At 27.1% G+C, this 17,236-nt stretch overlaps 1 protein-coding gene across 2 annotated transcripts; it reads left to right on the top strand.

The window, feature by feature from the left end:
• Nucleotides 1-934: 934 nt before the first annotated feature.
• Nucleotides 935-17,202, top strand: LOC132943109 (elongation of very long chain fatty acids protein 4-like). 2 transcript variants are annotated; one of them, XM_061011921.1, is made up of 9 exons: nt 935-1,153; nt 6,627-6,714; nt 7,107-7,211; nt 7,369-7,559; nt 9,578-9,661; nt 13,814-13,870; nt 15,061-15,166; nt 16,571-16,707; nt 16,783-17,202. In XM_061011921.1, exons 3-9 carry the CDS (start codon nt 7,157-7,159, stop codon nt 16,945-16,947), a joined length of 795 nt encoding a protein of 264 aa, XP_060867904.1. In that variant the 5' UTR covers nt 935-1,153; nt 6,627-6,714; nt 7,107-7,156; the 3' UTR covers nt 16,948-17,202. The 2 variants fall into 2 exon arrangements, with proteins under 2 accessions (XP_060867904.1, XP_060867903.1); XM_061011920.1 differs by lacking the exon at nt 6,627-6,714 and having other exon boundaries at nt 936-1,153.
• The last annotated feature ends 34 nt before the right edge of the window (nt 17,203-17,236 follow it).

The raw sequence follows: 17,236 nt of genomic DNA, 5'->3' as shown, positions 1-17,236 counted from the left end.
TAATACATCAGTTACGAATAAGTAATTAAAACTACGTAAGATGAATATTGTATGATTCAATTCATCAATATAGTTTAATGTTTTTTAAGAATTGTTAATTTTAAATTTTAATCCAACTAAATTCATTGTGAAGTACCTATATAATAAAATTATCTACACAATTTATAATCTTTACTCTTTATTTCGGGACATATCGATAAATAAAAAACAATAATCACACTTAGATTTAAATCACTCGTAACATAATATCATATTTTAATCCGTACATTTTTATTTTTGAAAATGTCTTCTAAAAAATAATAATTTAAATATTATATTAATTATTGAGTGTAATTCTTCATTTTTTAATACGTACTTTTTAGTATGTAACAAATAATTTAACTGAAGTTGAAATACTCATAATACTGGCGGAAATTCATACTTCTAATAGTTATCTTGATAGTTTATCTCTAGTAGGCACTTAGCAGTGCCTAAGTAAACAATAATAAAATTAGTCATAAATAAATAAATAAATAGTAAAACGTGTTCAGTAGAATATTAAAAAAGTTATATTTATAATGTTATATTAATCAACTGTACTAAATAAAATGTGTTTCATAAAATAATAACACACAATATAGAAAACAAATTAAATAAAAATATACAATCAGCAGACAATTGATTTTCTATTTTTTACAACACGAATTGTCATAAAATTCATATCAGTTAGACATTAAATGTTTAAACAAGCTTTAACAAAATCAATCTAGGTGGATTTTATAAAAGTATGCAATTAATACAATTAAAGTGTAAGTATACAATTTATAGAAGTATACACCTGATTATTTAATAATTATCAGAAACGAGTAACCTATCTATTATCTACGATTTTTGATTAGGTATAAGTATACCTACGTCACATACCTACTCATATAATTAATAGGATAATTACCGAACGTTTTAGTGCAGTTGATATATTAATAAAGCAGGGGAAAGAATACTGTTCAGTTAAGAAGTTTGTCTCTCGTGTACAACGTGTTCGAGTATCCTCGACTAATAAATGTCAGTGTTTAGTAGTACAACTATTATATTTATTGATAACATTTCATAGACAATAATAAATATGATTAGTTAAGCATTCAAAACAACAGGCACGTAATCTTTGTATTTAAAGGTAAGCTAATTATTTAAATCAATATATTATATTATATTTAATATTATATAATTGGAATTTGTATTTAAATAATTGTGTAGTAAATAAAATAAGGTGTTAAGTTTTAAATATTTAACTATTTTATAAATTTATAATATTTCTTATAATACAAGAAATGAATACTAAACTTTTTTAACAACTTTTTTTAATTGTTTGTTATAAATAGTTAAAATATGTAAATAATTTTGATAAATATTTTTGAATTTTTTATCAATAAAAGGTCAACTTTTGAATTATTGCATAAAAGTATAAGACCCGCCCTACAAAATGGAAGTGAAAAAAACTACCTTACGTTTAATAGTATTTAGGTTTGTTGTACAACCATTTTTTTAAATTTTATAATTTTCAAATTAATTATAGCAATCAAATTGTTTTTTTCTTATCAAGTCACAACACATTTAAATCGAATTAAAACATTTTAAAAAAAACACTAATTTATATGTTTAATGAAATGAAAAATATTCCTTCTTTATCAGTTACATTCTTACTTAATAATTTATAAATGTATTTTATAATTTTCTTTAAAAATGTTAGTTCTATCAATTCTTCCCAAATTAATTGGTGCACTAAATCAAACTTTAAATTCTGGGACAATCCGTTTTGAACGAAATATATTTTTATGAGTTTGTAATTTGAAATAGTTGCAAAACTATATAACCCTAGAGAGTTGTACAATTAATTATTTGAATTTTTTATGATTGTTGGTTCTAAATAGAGTGATGAATGTACGGTTTTACAATTTTACGAACATTAATATTTCCACTAGGTACGTAGTAACTCCGTTTTATTGATTGAAGCATAGCCGCATATAGATAAGGCAAAGTTAATAACGGGCTGTTGAAAATTACAATAAACATTCAAGGTTTAAATTCCAACATTCGCCAATAGTAGTTCATTAATAGAGGTAAAATGATTATGGAGTTACCATAGGGGTACTCATAGCTAGGGTATGCAGGATAATATGCTTGCTACACTGTAGGCTGGAGGCAGAAACTTTTTCTTGAGGGCACACAATCAACAGACCCAAAATAACACTTTTTAGAAAGAAAAACTAACAAAATTTATTGGTACGATCAATGTTTACGGCTTAACTATGTGACAAAAATAATCCTTTTCAGTAAACACGTTTTTGTAAAAATATAGTTTTATTTTTAAAAATGTTGTGAAACCTATTATTTGCTGGGTAATTATAAACAGTGATAACACAAATGGTTATCATAAATAATTTTAAGGCAATATGGTATGAGCATTTATTTAGGGGCATCCATATTTTTTTGGAGAACATGTTATCAACCACATACCCTACGACAAAAGTCTGCACATGCCTATAATACTATAGTTACATATATACCTAATAAATATTTCTTAGCAGCCTTTCATTATAAGTTATAACAGAATATACATATACTAACAATCTGTAACTTACAACGGGAGCTATTTACGAAGAATCTAATATTTATGAATATAGCCATTAGCCAACAGCATATATAGGTAGTTCGAAATTTAATTAAACGTAGAAATGTTTCAATTAAGAGAAACAACAATATGACTATAGCATATTCAGATAACTGTATCGAAGGGGTGTAACGATAGTGCTCAGATCTGTTTTATTTACAAGCCGATTATATTATTATATAATAACCACAAATCAGCAGTCATAACTCATATATTATGTACCTATATTACACAGGGTGTCCACCGTATTAGGACTAATGAATACGTATTATATAGGTTCTATACATCTACCTTTCTTCTCCAGCTTAAAATTTGAAAATTCCATATAATTTATTCGAATGCTCAATGAAACTGATGAAAGCTTCAGCTTTTGAAACGTTTGTACAGTATTAGATATTATAATACTTTATTGATGAAGACAAACATGGTAAAATACTCTGTATAATAAGTAATAACTAATATAACTAATAACTATTAACACATATCCCAATAGGTTTATACTGCGTTTTATATCCAAAATCGATTTTTGTTTTTCGTGTACTTAACTCATAAATAAAATTACCGTAGATACATAAAATGTTCACTGAATGTTAATATTAGCATTATATACACCACAAAAATTTATAAAATATTTTGACTCATGTTGAGCTATCTATAAATTAAAGACATGTACAATTTTCAATTATTATTAGTTTTTTAGATTCTGTGCGGAGCGAGGAAGTTAGTGGTTTTACAATGGTGTTTATTTTTTTTTTATCCTGTATACAAAATTTTAACCAGAAGGAATACTTCGATTTCAACATATAGTACCTTATATTTTAGGAAATTTGATCAATATGGTACTTTAGAGAGGTCATTTTTACGATATTCTCAATAGTCATTTAATGCCACGGGAAAAACTACTGACAAATTACGAAAAACCACTAAAAACGGGATTTAAATTTCTAACGCTTAGCTTATCCCCATAGCAAAGAATAAAAAATAATAATTTTATAATATTAATTCAACTTACAGGCTATGATAAATAATAACAATATAAAAGATCCAGACTGACAAACCGTCTCAGCTCAGAATCGTTTTTCTTATACAATGATATTATATCATTGAATTCAAGTTTAATCCATTATACATGGACCTACTTGTAATTTTATGTTACATAAGTTATGTACAACAGAGCGATTTACTCGCCATTTTTTTCTTTTAAATAGATATCGATAAAAAAAATTTCACTCAGTCCAGAAATGAAAAAATCTGTTCAAAAATTTTGATCGTAAATCTACAATAAATTTTATGAGCACCTGAAGATCGAATTTTGATAAAATTCGTAAAATTCCTGAAAATTTGCGAATTATTTTGAGTATAAATACAAAATTCCTCAAAAGTTTATCTACATTCATCAAAAAAAAAAAAAATATTTAACGGAAAGTCAAATGAAATATTTATAAACGTTTGAAGTTCAATTTGTTACAACATTGTATAATTGTATATTCACTTAATTTCTCATGCATTTTTTTATTTTATCGTAAATTTACATCATATTATGTTTATTTTATTTTATACCATTTTCTATAGGTACATAATAAAATTTTCAAAATGACTCGTTTAAAGCTGTTTACGGACACTATTAATTTTAAATGTTTTCTTTAAATATCAATTAAATTGTATTCGGTGTGTTAAAAAGCTTAAAATTGTAATATAAGGTTCCTCACACTTTGTTACAATATTAGATTAAAAATACATAAACAACATTTTAGATTCTGAGTGAAATGATGAATGTACCTATTGATTTTACAATGATGTGTGTTTTTTATATTTATTTTTTATTTTTGTTTTTGTGAAAACGATTAGTAGCCGAAATAATGCTTCGATTTTCAACTTTAGTATCTTGTTCAATGGGAAAGTAAATATAGTTGGTACTTTTGAGAGGTCAAAATTTAAAATTCCCAATAGTTTTCATAAGCGCCCGGAAAAACAACATAAAAATTAAGGAAAAATGTTTACGTAAAATCGATTTTGGCTTTTGGTGTAGCTCTAAGACAAATTAATCGTCGTAAATACAAGAAATTTTCACTGAATATTTATATTAGTCTTTTCTATATACACCATAACATTTTCAAAATATTTTGACTTGTTTTGAGCGTTTACTCAGTTTCCAACTTTTTTAGGTTTTTTTTCTATGGATGTCAATAAAACTTTATTTGTTTGGTAAAAAAGCTTGAAAATTTAATACAAAGCTCCTACTATAAGGTTACAATGACATTTAAAAAATATTAATAATCCCCAGTCAGATTTTTTTTTATAAATTTTTTTTTTATGAGCATTTGAAGTTCATATTTTTACAACATTGGATTTCTCGTGTAGCAATTAATTTTCTTATTTTATTGTAAATCAAAAACGAACCACTGTATATGCATGAAAATTTGACTGAATGTTTATATTTTCATTTTCTATATACCATAAAATTTTAAAAATATTTTGACTTTTTTTGAGCTGTTCACAGACGTTGTCAGTTTTTAATTTTTTTAGTTTTTTTTCTATAAATATCAATAAAATTTGTTGGGTAAAAAAGCGGGAAATTTTAATGCAAGAATCCTGATATATTGTTATCTACAATAGCAGTTAAAAATATTAAAAATACATAGGCACATTTTTTTTATAGGCATTATATTTCAAATTTTGACAAAATTTATCAAATGATTCAAATGTAAAATTTAATAATTATTTTGTAGTTAAAAATGTATTTAATGTTCAACTTTTATAGCTAAGCATTGAAAATTTAAAATAAGGTTCCACAAAAATAGGTTATAATATTATATAAATTACTTTATTCACAATAATATCAACAAATATACTTAGTACCTAATATCATAGGCTGACTGACCGTTTCCGCTCAGAATCGGTTTTCTTATACAACAATATTATATCATTAAATTAAAATTTAACACCATCCATTACAGTGACCCACTTATAACGTACTGTACAGCAGAGCGACACCCACTTGCCCACTTATTTTTTACAAGTATTTAAAGTTCAAATTTATCATATTGAAAATTTACGAAAAACGTTGCAGTTTAAAACTAATAAAATGTTCAATTTGTATTACTAAAGATTAAACATTGAAAAAAAGATTCCACGTAAGTAGTTCATAGTTTCATACTATAGCTAAAAATTCTAAAATATATATAAAAACAGTTTTTTTAGTAATTATTTAAAGTTCAAGTTTGGACGAAATTAGATATTTAAACGAAGATAAACGATTTTAGTTTTGTGTTATAATTTAAAAATATTATTCGTGGGTGCTTAAAACTTCTAAAGTATAATATTATTATTATATGCAAATAATATTAATTCAACTTGCTGGCTACTGTATTAATAATAACGATATAAATATAATATAAAATATCCTAGGCTAACATAGGTACCATTTCCTGTCATAATTGTTTTTCGTATACAATGATATAATATATTCAGAAAACACCATCCATTACAGTGACCCACTTACTGTGGTGGATCCAAGGTTAATTTGGGGGGGGGGCAAATCCCCCCTTGCCCCCTGGATCCGCCATTGTCCACTTGTAACCTACTGTATAGCAGAACAACACCCACTTACCCGCTTAAATTAAAGTAAATTTTCCTTTTTCCATTAACATTTTTCAACTATAAAAAATAAAAATACATACTTTTCTGTGTCCTGTTGTAAAATTTTTCGATATTTTAATATTGAGGCGAATTATTAGAACATTGTAAACATACACAATACCTATAACATTTATTGAATTTTAACCATTCTTACATACCACGTTGCAATGTAAATATTGAAAAAACCTTAAGTAGAACACTGGTAATTTTCTTATCTTTTGATAACAGGTAAATGTACTTTAACGTTAAAAATAATAAAACCATATCGTATATGTAACCTAACCTAACCTAACAAATACAGACATCACGTCCTCTAACAATACCCTTTTTTTTAATTTAGGATATATAAAGTGTGTCAAGCTTTGAGTCAACATATAAAGTGGCGTTCCAAATTATTGGAGAAATACGATTCTAAGATTATTTATTGAGTGAGATCACAAAATTTTAACGCTAATTATTTATTACGTATAATTACAGACATCAAACAAAAAATAAACTATGCCTTATTATTTATTAAAGCAGAGGAAACCACACAAACCACTATTATTGATTCTATAATCATATAAAAATTCTGGCTCGAAATAAATTTATCAATACTTTTTATTTCAAATGTTACCATTATACCAACACTCGGGGATTCGGGAATTTATAAACTCTCATTTATAATATAGTTCAACTAAATTGAAATTTGAAACCGATAAAGAGTTTTATATTTTGACAACACGCTAACAGTTTAATAATATTTTATATTCTTAAATGTGTATATAATTATAAACTCTGGAATCTATAACGTATTAATACTTAATCATTGTTGTTTTAGGTGATACATATTTTATAATATAGAAATTGATAGAAGTGATTCATAAAACCATGAATGAAACACATACTAACATTTTCCAACAATTTTACAACGAGTTAAAGTCAGGTTAGTTAATTCCTACTAAAATACATGGAGATTATACATCAGATATTATTATTAATTATAAAATATATTCAAATTGTATTTGAAATTTTTTTTCTATAACACATTTTATGATTTAAAACATAACATTTTGTACTTAATATAATGTTTTTTTATTTAGACAGTACGATTGACTCATGGCCACTTGTTAATTCACCATGGCCAATATGCATTATTTTAGCACTGTACTTGGCATTTGTACTCAAGCTTGGTCCAAAATTTATGAAAAACCGAGAACCAATGAACATTAAGTACCTAATCCTATTCTACAACTTAATGCAGACTATGTTTAATAGTTACATTTTGGCTTACGTGAGTTTATAACTATTATAATACATTATTTTTATTTTTATTATTATTGTTTTATTAAATATTTTTAAATTTAACTAATACGATGAATCAAATCACGTGAATCAGTGCAGGTACACATATTTTAATAACAGTATTCTTAAGAACTTCCAACCTAACCAGGATATGTAGTTTCCGTCTTACTAACACTTTAACATATTCATTTTATAACTGGAGTGAATTGATCTATTACCAAATTTGAAGGTAAGAATATTACCTAAGTAAACTCATAGGTTTATTTTATACTAGCTAGCTGATCCTGTGTACTTCTTTACCCGTTAAATGTACAAACTTTTATATCACTCAAACTTTGTTCAATGCATTATTTAATATTCGGTGTATGATGTTGCCTTTTCTGTTGCCCGGAATAAAAATTCTGATTCGCAGCAGTATATTATCAGGTAGGCAATCTACCTGCGGTAGATCGCGGACCCCGTGCTGTTTGTACGTGAGTGTATGAATTAACTCTAAAGTATCAAAGTCATGCCTAGTTTGTCGTTTTTACTTGGTATAACTTTGATAAAAAAAAATTAAAAAGTAAAAAAAGTAAATTTAACCCTTTTTAAAAAGTATAAAGTAAAAAGCAAAAAAAATTTAATTTAACCGTTTTTAAATATCTTCTTCACAGAAGTCTAATATTTACACAAACATTCATTTATATATACATATATTATATAATTAAATCCTAGTTGCATTACGGCTTTGTCGTGAAGTATTTGATCGTCTTGGTCGTGGCATGGTATTGTTAATGAGAATATCGGCACAATAAAACAAAGTCGTACGTATAAATTGCGTGATTGTGTAATTATAATACATTTATTTTATTTTGTTTTTGTTTATTTAAATGGTTGCTATTGATTACAAAAAATATTATTATTATTATCTATATATATAAAATACTAGTTGCTCCTGCGCACTTCGTGGCCCGTAAAAAATGACAACTCTTAAAAAATTTGTGATTGCAAGTGCATATCAGCCACCCTGGTAGGCAATGTGCAAAAATTCAATTTAATGCATGCTTGTACCTGATCTACCCGATTAACCAATGGCAATCAATAATAAATAAATACTTTTTCTATCAATTATTTCTTCTATAACCAATAGCGACATTTATATAAACAAACATTTCCACTGTATATCTCAAAATTCCTGTTTGAGCACTTCCCCAGGCTTCTATTAGTTTATCGTAGCGTGGTGTTATATAGCCTATACCCTTCCTCGATCCAACAAAAAAATTTTCAATTCGAACCAGTAGTTCCTGAGATTAGCTCGTTTAAACAATCAAACTCAACAGCTTTATATATTAGTATACATTTTAATTTTGAAACAAGTGATGTTAATTTTAAAATTATAAATCATTTGTATACATTTTAGGATAGTATTCTTACCTTTATTCTTGGTTCTTCTGATTTTCCATGTTATGTGTTAGTAATACGGAGATAACACAATTAGGTATTAAAAGATTTTTTTTTTTAAAAAAAAAACTTTTAAAAATGTAATAACTAAATCATTAATATTATTATTGTATATATATTTTATTAGTGTTATTATAGTAATTTAATTTTTTTTTTTTATTGATCTTAAGGTTCGGCAACTATGGCCATAGTTGTAGTCGTTTGTTTGTGGGCTGTTAGTGTCGGTAGGGGAAGGAACACGTGTGTGTTGGGTTTGGCAGAATTTTTGATTGGGCACCCGTAGGTATCTGCCATGCCCGGGTAGGGGATGGCGGCACTTGTTCTCCGCACACCGTGACTTGCACGGAGAAAAATGCCGCCCGGTGGTCGAGGATCGAACTCGGACCGGCTGTGCCGAATCCGTCGCGTTAGACCACTCGGCCACCTCGTCCCCCAATTTAATTTTTGTGTCTATATAATTATTAATATTTTATGTAGGTATATATATTTATATTTATAAGTCAGTTCTAAAAAATATTGATTATTATTATTTATTATATTATTTTCATAATGAAATTTACATTATAGCAAATCATTAGACCAGAAGTCTATAATTATATATGGAACCATGCATGTCATCCTGATAATACCAAAAGTAACATTGTACATGAGGTAAGAATATTTTATAATAAGTATTATTAATCTTATATATAAATTTCAAATTTGTTTACTTTACGATAATTAATTTCTAATTTGTATAAAAAATTGTTTTTAACCATTGCAGTATTAATTTTAAATTGTATAAAAGTAGGTAACTAATTAGGTTATGTAGTTTTAAGGATATGTGTCAAATATCAATAACATACAATTACTTGAATTAGGGACTTGCAAATACTTTCAAACTATATAAAAAACCAAGTCTATGAGTAATTTAGGTAATTTATTTAATCTTTCAACTACAGCATTGTTATCAATCATAAATTTATAAATTTATAAAAAAAAAAATAAAAAAAACTAATAAAAATAAAAATATTTTATAAAATAATAAAATAAGTACTATGTTTCTACTTTCTTGGCAAAGTCCAAAACATTTAGATACAAAACAATTGTATGACCTCAAGATTGATAAATGCCACTTCAATAGTTAATAATTATTTTTATTCGACATACTCAACCCTCGGAGACACTGGCCATTGGGATAAATTTACATTTTACATATTATATTAAATTTGGTTGAGTAGATTACCTAGACTAGGGTTGCCATTTATACAAAAATACAAGTCGGGACACTATAATACCCCCCCCCCCCCCCTACAACACATTCTTTGGAATTTTTAATAATACTTTTTTTAGTCCAAGTCTTTGCCAGATGTCAATGCAGCCTTTTGTGCTATTTTATGTTTATTGGATTTCATATGATATGTTATATCAGTTTTCCCTCCATGGCTAACTGAAAATGTACTCAAACATACAGTACATTGCACATCAAAATTATTGTCGGTTTTTACCTTTTTAATGAATGGAAATTAATTTTGGAGTTTGTCAGTGAAGCTGCATAATCGTTTTGGAGCCATGATGTTTAAAGTAATAATACGTAGAATAGCATAAAAATTTAAATTAGTAACTACACCACAGAACACAGCAAAGTAATTTAATACTAAATACGTATGACTGAAGAGTGAAGACTAATATATGACTATAATATACGACTAATCGTTATTTCTATAAATTGTATACGCTATGTCGCTATGAAACTTTATCGGTAAAATTATCGGTCCTCGGCTATCTCGGAAATTTCCGACAATTATTTATTGTTTGTTATTCACACGTGAACAATTCGGGACTTATTTTAAGAAACCGGTACTTATCCACGTCCCGGCCGGGAAATGAAAAATATCGGCACTCTGTAGTAAAAACCGGTAGTGTCCCGGCGAAATCGGGACGAATGGCAACCCTAACCTAGACGAAATTATGAATTTGATGGTGGTGTAAAAGGAGCGATTCGGCCAGTAATTCCGGAAGCTTAGAATTTTATCTTTCCTGGGTAAATAATATTTGCGGCATTCGGTTAAAATATGTTTGATGTTGATATGAATCCAACAGGAGAGGCCGAGCGGACTAAGGCGTCGGTTGTGACGCACACCGGCGCTGGTTCAAACCTCGGTCCACGGGCGGCATTTTTCTTCGGGCAAGTCACGGTGTCCGGAGAACAAGTAACGCCATCCCTCACGCGGGCATGGCAGATATCTACGGGTGCCTACTGTTCGCTCCCCCACAGTTTAAAAACCACACAATAGCCTAAGTCACCACGAGTTAACTAATAAAAAAAAAAAAAAAAAATTTTATAAAACTCTACAGCTATATGAAACAAATATCTTCCAATTCAATACTAATTAGTTTATTTGATCTACAACGAATGGAGCAGCAACCGAAAATCCCTTATCTTCTTTCTTAGATCGGGTCCTTAAAGTATTTATAAGTCGATTTCAATTAAACACTAGAGAATTCTTGGACAATTTCCTAAAATTTAGATAACCTATGTGAATAAAGCAATTACAGATAATATAGCAAAAGTATTCTACGAAAATATAACTGTCAATACACTTAATACACTGTGTATACAAATAAAATATACATAAAAAAACTTGCACTTGTTGATAAATGCCATCAATAACCCAAATCAATGTTGGCAACATACAATTACTTTAGCCTGTATTTGATATTGATGATGACATCTTTGAATTGGAATTACTTAGCTAATAGGTTAAATTAGCTTTAATAAATTAAGCAAATTTTTTGCACATTTTAAATTTATATTTAATAATTTATTATAGGAATAATGTTGTGATCAGTCCTGAATTAGCAAAAAGAAAAAAAACCATAATACCAGTCATTAATTAATATATGCAATATATTAATAAAATATTATGATGTACAATACCAAAAAGTAGGTGACTCTCTGTACGTACAGTAGATTACAAGTGGGTCGCTCGTCAAAGTAATGAATGGTGGTAAATTTGAATTCAATAATATACAATATAATTGTATACGAAAAACGATTCTTAGCGGAGACAATTTATCAGCCTAGAAATGGCTAGGATATTTTCTAATATATTTATGTTGTTATTATTAATATGGTCGCCGGTAAAACAACTAAAATCGTCCTTCTTCGTTTAAATATCTAATTTCGTCCAAATTTGAACTTGAAATAACTATAAAAAAACTGTATAAATTATTTAGATTTTTTGGTTGCAGTATGAACTACTTACGTGGAACTTGTTTTAAACTTTCAACCCTTAGCTATAAAAATTTAACATTTTATACATTTTTAAGAGTAAAAGAATTTATTAATTTTAAATTCGATAAATGTTGTCAAAATTTGATTTTTAAATGCTTACAAAAAACAACGTATGGAGGACTCTTGTATTAAATTGTCAAGCGTTTTGACCCAACAAACATCTACGATTTACAGTTATTCGTTTTTGAATTACAACAAAATAAGAAAATCGTTCCATGAGTAATCGAATGAATGTACAATGTTGTAAAAAATTGAAGTTCAAACGCTCATAAAAATTCAATTTTACTTTCCAGTAGACCTTATTTTTTTGATAAATGTAGACAAATTTATGAGGAATCTTGTATTATACATAGATATAAAAAGAAAATTGTTTATGAATTTCTAACACTAAATAATTTGGAAATTTTTGCATTTTTATTTCATTATAGGCAATACGGATTTCACAATATCTTATATTGTGTTATCGTACATTGTATTATCGTGGCTTTGATATATAGTAAAACTATAGTCTGTACTCTGTATATAGTTATTACTTAGATATATGTTGTATTATAATGACCATAATATAACCTATAGTATAATATATACAGTAGATCTAATCGCCTATGGCCTATCTCTCGATCACTTGTTAAGTTGAGTCTTCGCGATGATAGTAAAACATGGTATTATGGTAATACGATCGTAGTAGCTAACACGATCAATTGTATAATGATATAGCTTATTTAAGAGACAGTCGTCGTGATGATAATATAAAATATTATATGGGCACCAATAATAGTTGCTGCTACAGAATAGTGTCTATCAAACGTGCGTGATATAGTTGACGGTGGATTTGGGTGTCTTGAATCTCATTTAAAAGTTTTTTTTATACACTAATTACTAAGGCCTGATTGATAGGCAAAGAGATTTTTTTGTTTTGGTTATCTATATCAATCCAATTACATAATTTGAATCATGTCAGATACTTCAAAAGTGAAACTATTATTTTGTATTTTGTAATACGTTTTAAACAAACAATAATTGATACATTTTCAAATATGGAAAAAAGAAATATTAAATGTATTTATGGTATTCTTAATTTCTTGTTATATTATTTTACAGCTATATATTATATTATTATGTTTTATTTACTTATCTTATAACTTTATAAGATATTAAATTTAAAAATGGGCCAGAGATACATATCAAAAAGTATATTGGTATATTATAGACTATAGTATTATACTCAATAAAATTTGGAACACAAATACACGCCTAAATTATGCGTAATATATACATACCTACAACCTATATTTAAAATAATAATATAATAATTACGTAGTACACTTTTGGTGTATCACACTATCACCCCCTTCCATTAAACTACCTAAGTCAAATTCGCCTCTGTACCAAATGAGTAGGTACATTGACCATGGTCCTTTTCAGCTTTGGTTTAAATTGTACGATATTAAAATTTCCATTTATTTGTACTATTTGTATACCTACTTAAAAGAATACTAATAAAATATATGGTTTATGTGTTTTAGCTACATATTGCTTCATGGTATTTTGCCATATCAAAAATCATAGACTTATTGGACACGGTAAGTAAAAAAACTAATTGATTAAATTATAAATTAACATTCAACACATGCAATTTATTTAATTTACTGATTGTAGAAATAAATTCTTTAAAATGTAAATGTTGTTTTACATAACTAACTTGAATATTATTTTGAGAAAAATAAATTAACCGTGCAGGGATACATTGGTATGTCACATTGTATGTGTATGTCAAATTCGTAATATTATATTGCAAGTGTTGTTTTTTGCAAAAATATTAAACCAAAATCTAATATAGTAATTAGTAATAAGCCAATTATATAGCAAACAAAGTCTCGAACAAATTCTAATAGTATCATTATTATGTTAGTCATACTGTTTGCTTATTTTTAGATTGATTAATAAATTATCGATTTCTTTTAGTCGGTTGGCCCTTTAATATTTCATCTAGCCATCTAGGTTAATCAACGGAAGATTTTTCAATAGGAAACCGTCTGTTTTTATAAGGAGTTCAGTATAGGCAAATTGGATAAAGTTACACAGCATGTCTTGCGAATGGATGTATTGTGTAGAGTGTGTGTAGAAGAGATTGCTGACTTATCCCGCACGTGCACGGTACTTCACGCACATGTCACTAGTCTGTGGTCGACAAGTTATATTTTTACCAAAGAGCGTAACTACAATCATTTTTATCCACCGTACTGACAATACTAGTAATGCGATAAGCAATGCAAAAATATATAAATTCGTCATGAATTTAACTTGAGATTAATTGACCCACTCTTTTGATTTTTCTTTTCAATTCCGCATAACCATGATTTAAAAATTCTTAAATGTTTACATTTTAAAACACTTTCAACTATTCAAGGAGTAGATAAGGCCACAAGAGTCGTCGTTTTAAAAAGTGAGATTATCAATCTCGAGTAAGCTTCATAATTATTCAAATGTGTTTTCAAATTGTTCATCACAGCACTACTTTTATTGGTACAATAAACAAACGATATGTATATTTTATTTAAAAAAAATACCGGCGGTCTGTATTTAATCCCATTTTTAGTTTTTACACATTAAAACATAACAAGTCATAGGTATATGCAGCGTACGGATGTATTGAAATTAAAATTACTTTAAAGATAAATGTATACTTTATATATTATTATTAATACATAGTCAATATATTTTGTTTCATAAAGATTTAAACATTTTAAGATTTTAGAATTTTTTTTTTTAGGTGTTTTTTGTATTGAAAAAAAAACAATCGCACATTTCATTTTTACATGTTTACCATCATGTTAACATGGTAATCACTTGTTTTGTCCATCTGAGATTCATCAAAAGTAAGAATTGTTTATTGTATTTTATAATTAACTACTCGTTTTATTTGTTTGTTAGTACATTCATAAAATATCTAAGTAAAATGTATGCTGTCCTAGTTTTCAAGGTTGTTCCCGAGGTATTACTAATATAATGTTTTAAATTTTAATGTTATGTAAATTGCATACAATTTGGTGTTAATAAATCTTTATGGACACTGTAGAGAGTGTAAAGTAACGTAAATGTATTTTAAAAGCTAAATTTATACAAGTAGTAGCTCAGTAGTAGGTAACAAAAATATTCTAGGTATTGGTTATAAAATAATGTGTCTTTTCGAATCTATACTTTTCGAAACAATAACAATAATGGAAAACCATGAAATTATTACAATATTTGTAATTTTAAAGAAATTTTTCTAGGAAGTAAACAATGTTCCCAAACCATAGTACTTATCTACGTACATAATATCGAGCACTTGTAAATTGTGCCCACATTGAGCAGGTAGTAAAAATAGTAAAGTAAATTGCTTTTTAGTTTCTAAAATAGGTATAGTAAATTGCGCCCATACTATCTAAGTGACATTCAATTCATCGATATCTATTGTATATATTTTAAATACTATTGTTCATGTGTTGATAAATATGTGAAGATGATATCTCATTACTATGTTGATAGTACACTTATATTTTTTTTTCTTTATAAAATATAAAGGCCCTCGGCAACATGGCCCATTGGGTTTACAAGTAATTTATAATTGTATTAATATTAACTCTATATTATATAATTTACCTGATTTTGTATTATTACAATTTTGTATTATTACAATTTTGTATTATTATTTATTGCCTAAATTAATCTAAAAAAATATTTAAAACATCTTATTAATCCCAAATTATTTTAATTTTTATCAATTTATTTATTTATTTCAAACCAAAAATCATTTTTGGAGGACAGTGATAGTCACCTCCTCGTGGTGTCCTCTGGGTTATGCTCAAAGGCTATCATAAAAATAATATTTCTATTGGGCGCAATTTAGTACATAGAATTAATATAGACCTGAAAAATACTGGGCACAATTTACAATTTTTTCCCTTCGTTGGGCGCAATTTATGTTTGCCCATAATATCATTGGTATTAAATATAATTTTATTAAAAAAAATCATTTAATTTATACATTTAATATAAAGTAGGGACCAATATAAACTATATGTATCCAAAACCTAACAGTTTCAGTTGGTTTGGCTTACATAGGGCGCAATTTAATTCGAATACTCACGCTATACCGCAATGCATTGATTTAAATAAATAGATACCTATTGTATGATATTCACTGTGATAGACTTTGAAAAATATATTAAGCGCATTACCTAAATTATTATCCATTTATTTGCTAGGTAACTATTGTACTATACCTATGTAATTAACAGGTGAAAATGCTGCAATAGGGACCATCGTTAATTCGTTTGTTCACGTAGCCATGTACAGCTACTATTTCTTAGCAGCGCTTGGACCAAGCATCCAAAAACATTTATGGTGGAAAAAATACCTGACCCGTATACAAATTGTAAGTATATTAATTCATGGCTACTAAAGTTCTATACAATAAATGTGTGTCTAACAAATAATGTGTAATTTCCAGATACAATTTATATTTGGCATACTTTATTGCGTCGGCCTTTTCGTGTGTAATTGCACTTATTCAAAATTATTTATTGCATACATATTGTCCGACGTACTCGTATTTCTTTATTTGTTTTTAAAATTCTATAAAAAAACCTATAAACCAAAAGGCAAAATCCAGTGAACCCGACAACTATAAAGAAAATTTAATATATTTGTATATACAATTTGTACCGTTAAATTATCATTAATTGGTACCTATACGAAATTCAATATTGATTAAAGTAAATAAAATTATGATTTGTTTTAAAATGTAAATTTACATTTATGTATTCTACGATATTATTATATGAATATTTAAAACTAAATAAATAATGTTTATTGTTAATAAATAAATAAATATAAGTTGTGATTTCAATTAAAACATTTATTATGTTTATGCTGAAAATGTATTGTTTATTTTACACTTTTTA

Source organism: Metopolophium dirhodum, chromosome 4 (genome assembly GCF_019925205.1).
Source record: "Metopolophium dirhodum isolate CAU chromosome 4, ASM1992520v1, whole genome shotgun sequence".
Taxonomy (NCBI): Eukaryota; Metazoa; Arthropoda; class Insecta; order Hemiptera; family Aphididae; genus Metopolophium; species Metopolophium dirhodum.
The sequence above is the reverse complement of the archived record's forward strand: the minus strand, read 5'-3'. Positions and strand labels throughout refer to the sequence as shown.

What these genes read in the sequence shown, in the direction of transcription:
- LOC132943109 (XM_061011921.1), top strand. Translation starts at nt 7,157, where the DNA reads ATGAATGAAACACATACTAACATTTTCCAACAATTTTACAACGAGTTA. An exon ending in ATAGTTACATTTTGGCTTAC is followed by an intron (nt 7,560 to 9,577) that starts GTGAGTTTATAA and finishes TTTACATTATAG; the next exon opens with CAAATCATTAGACCAGAAGT. An exon ending in CCATCTGAGATTCATCAAAA is followed by an intron (nt 15,167 to 16,570) that starts GTAAGAATTGTT and finishes TGTAATTAACAG; the next exon opens with GTGAAAATGCTGCAATAGGG.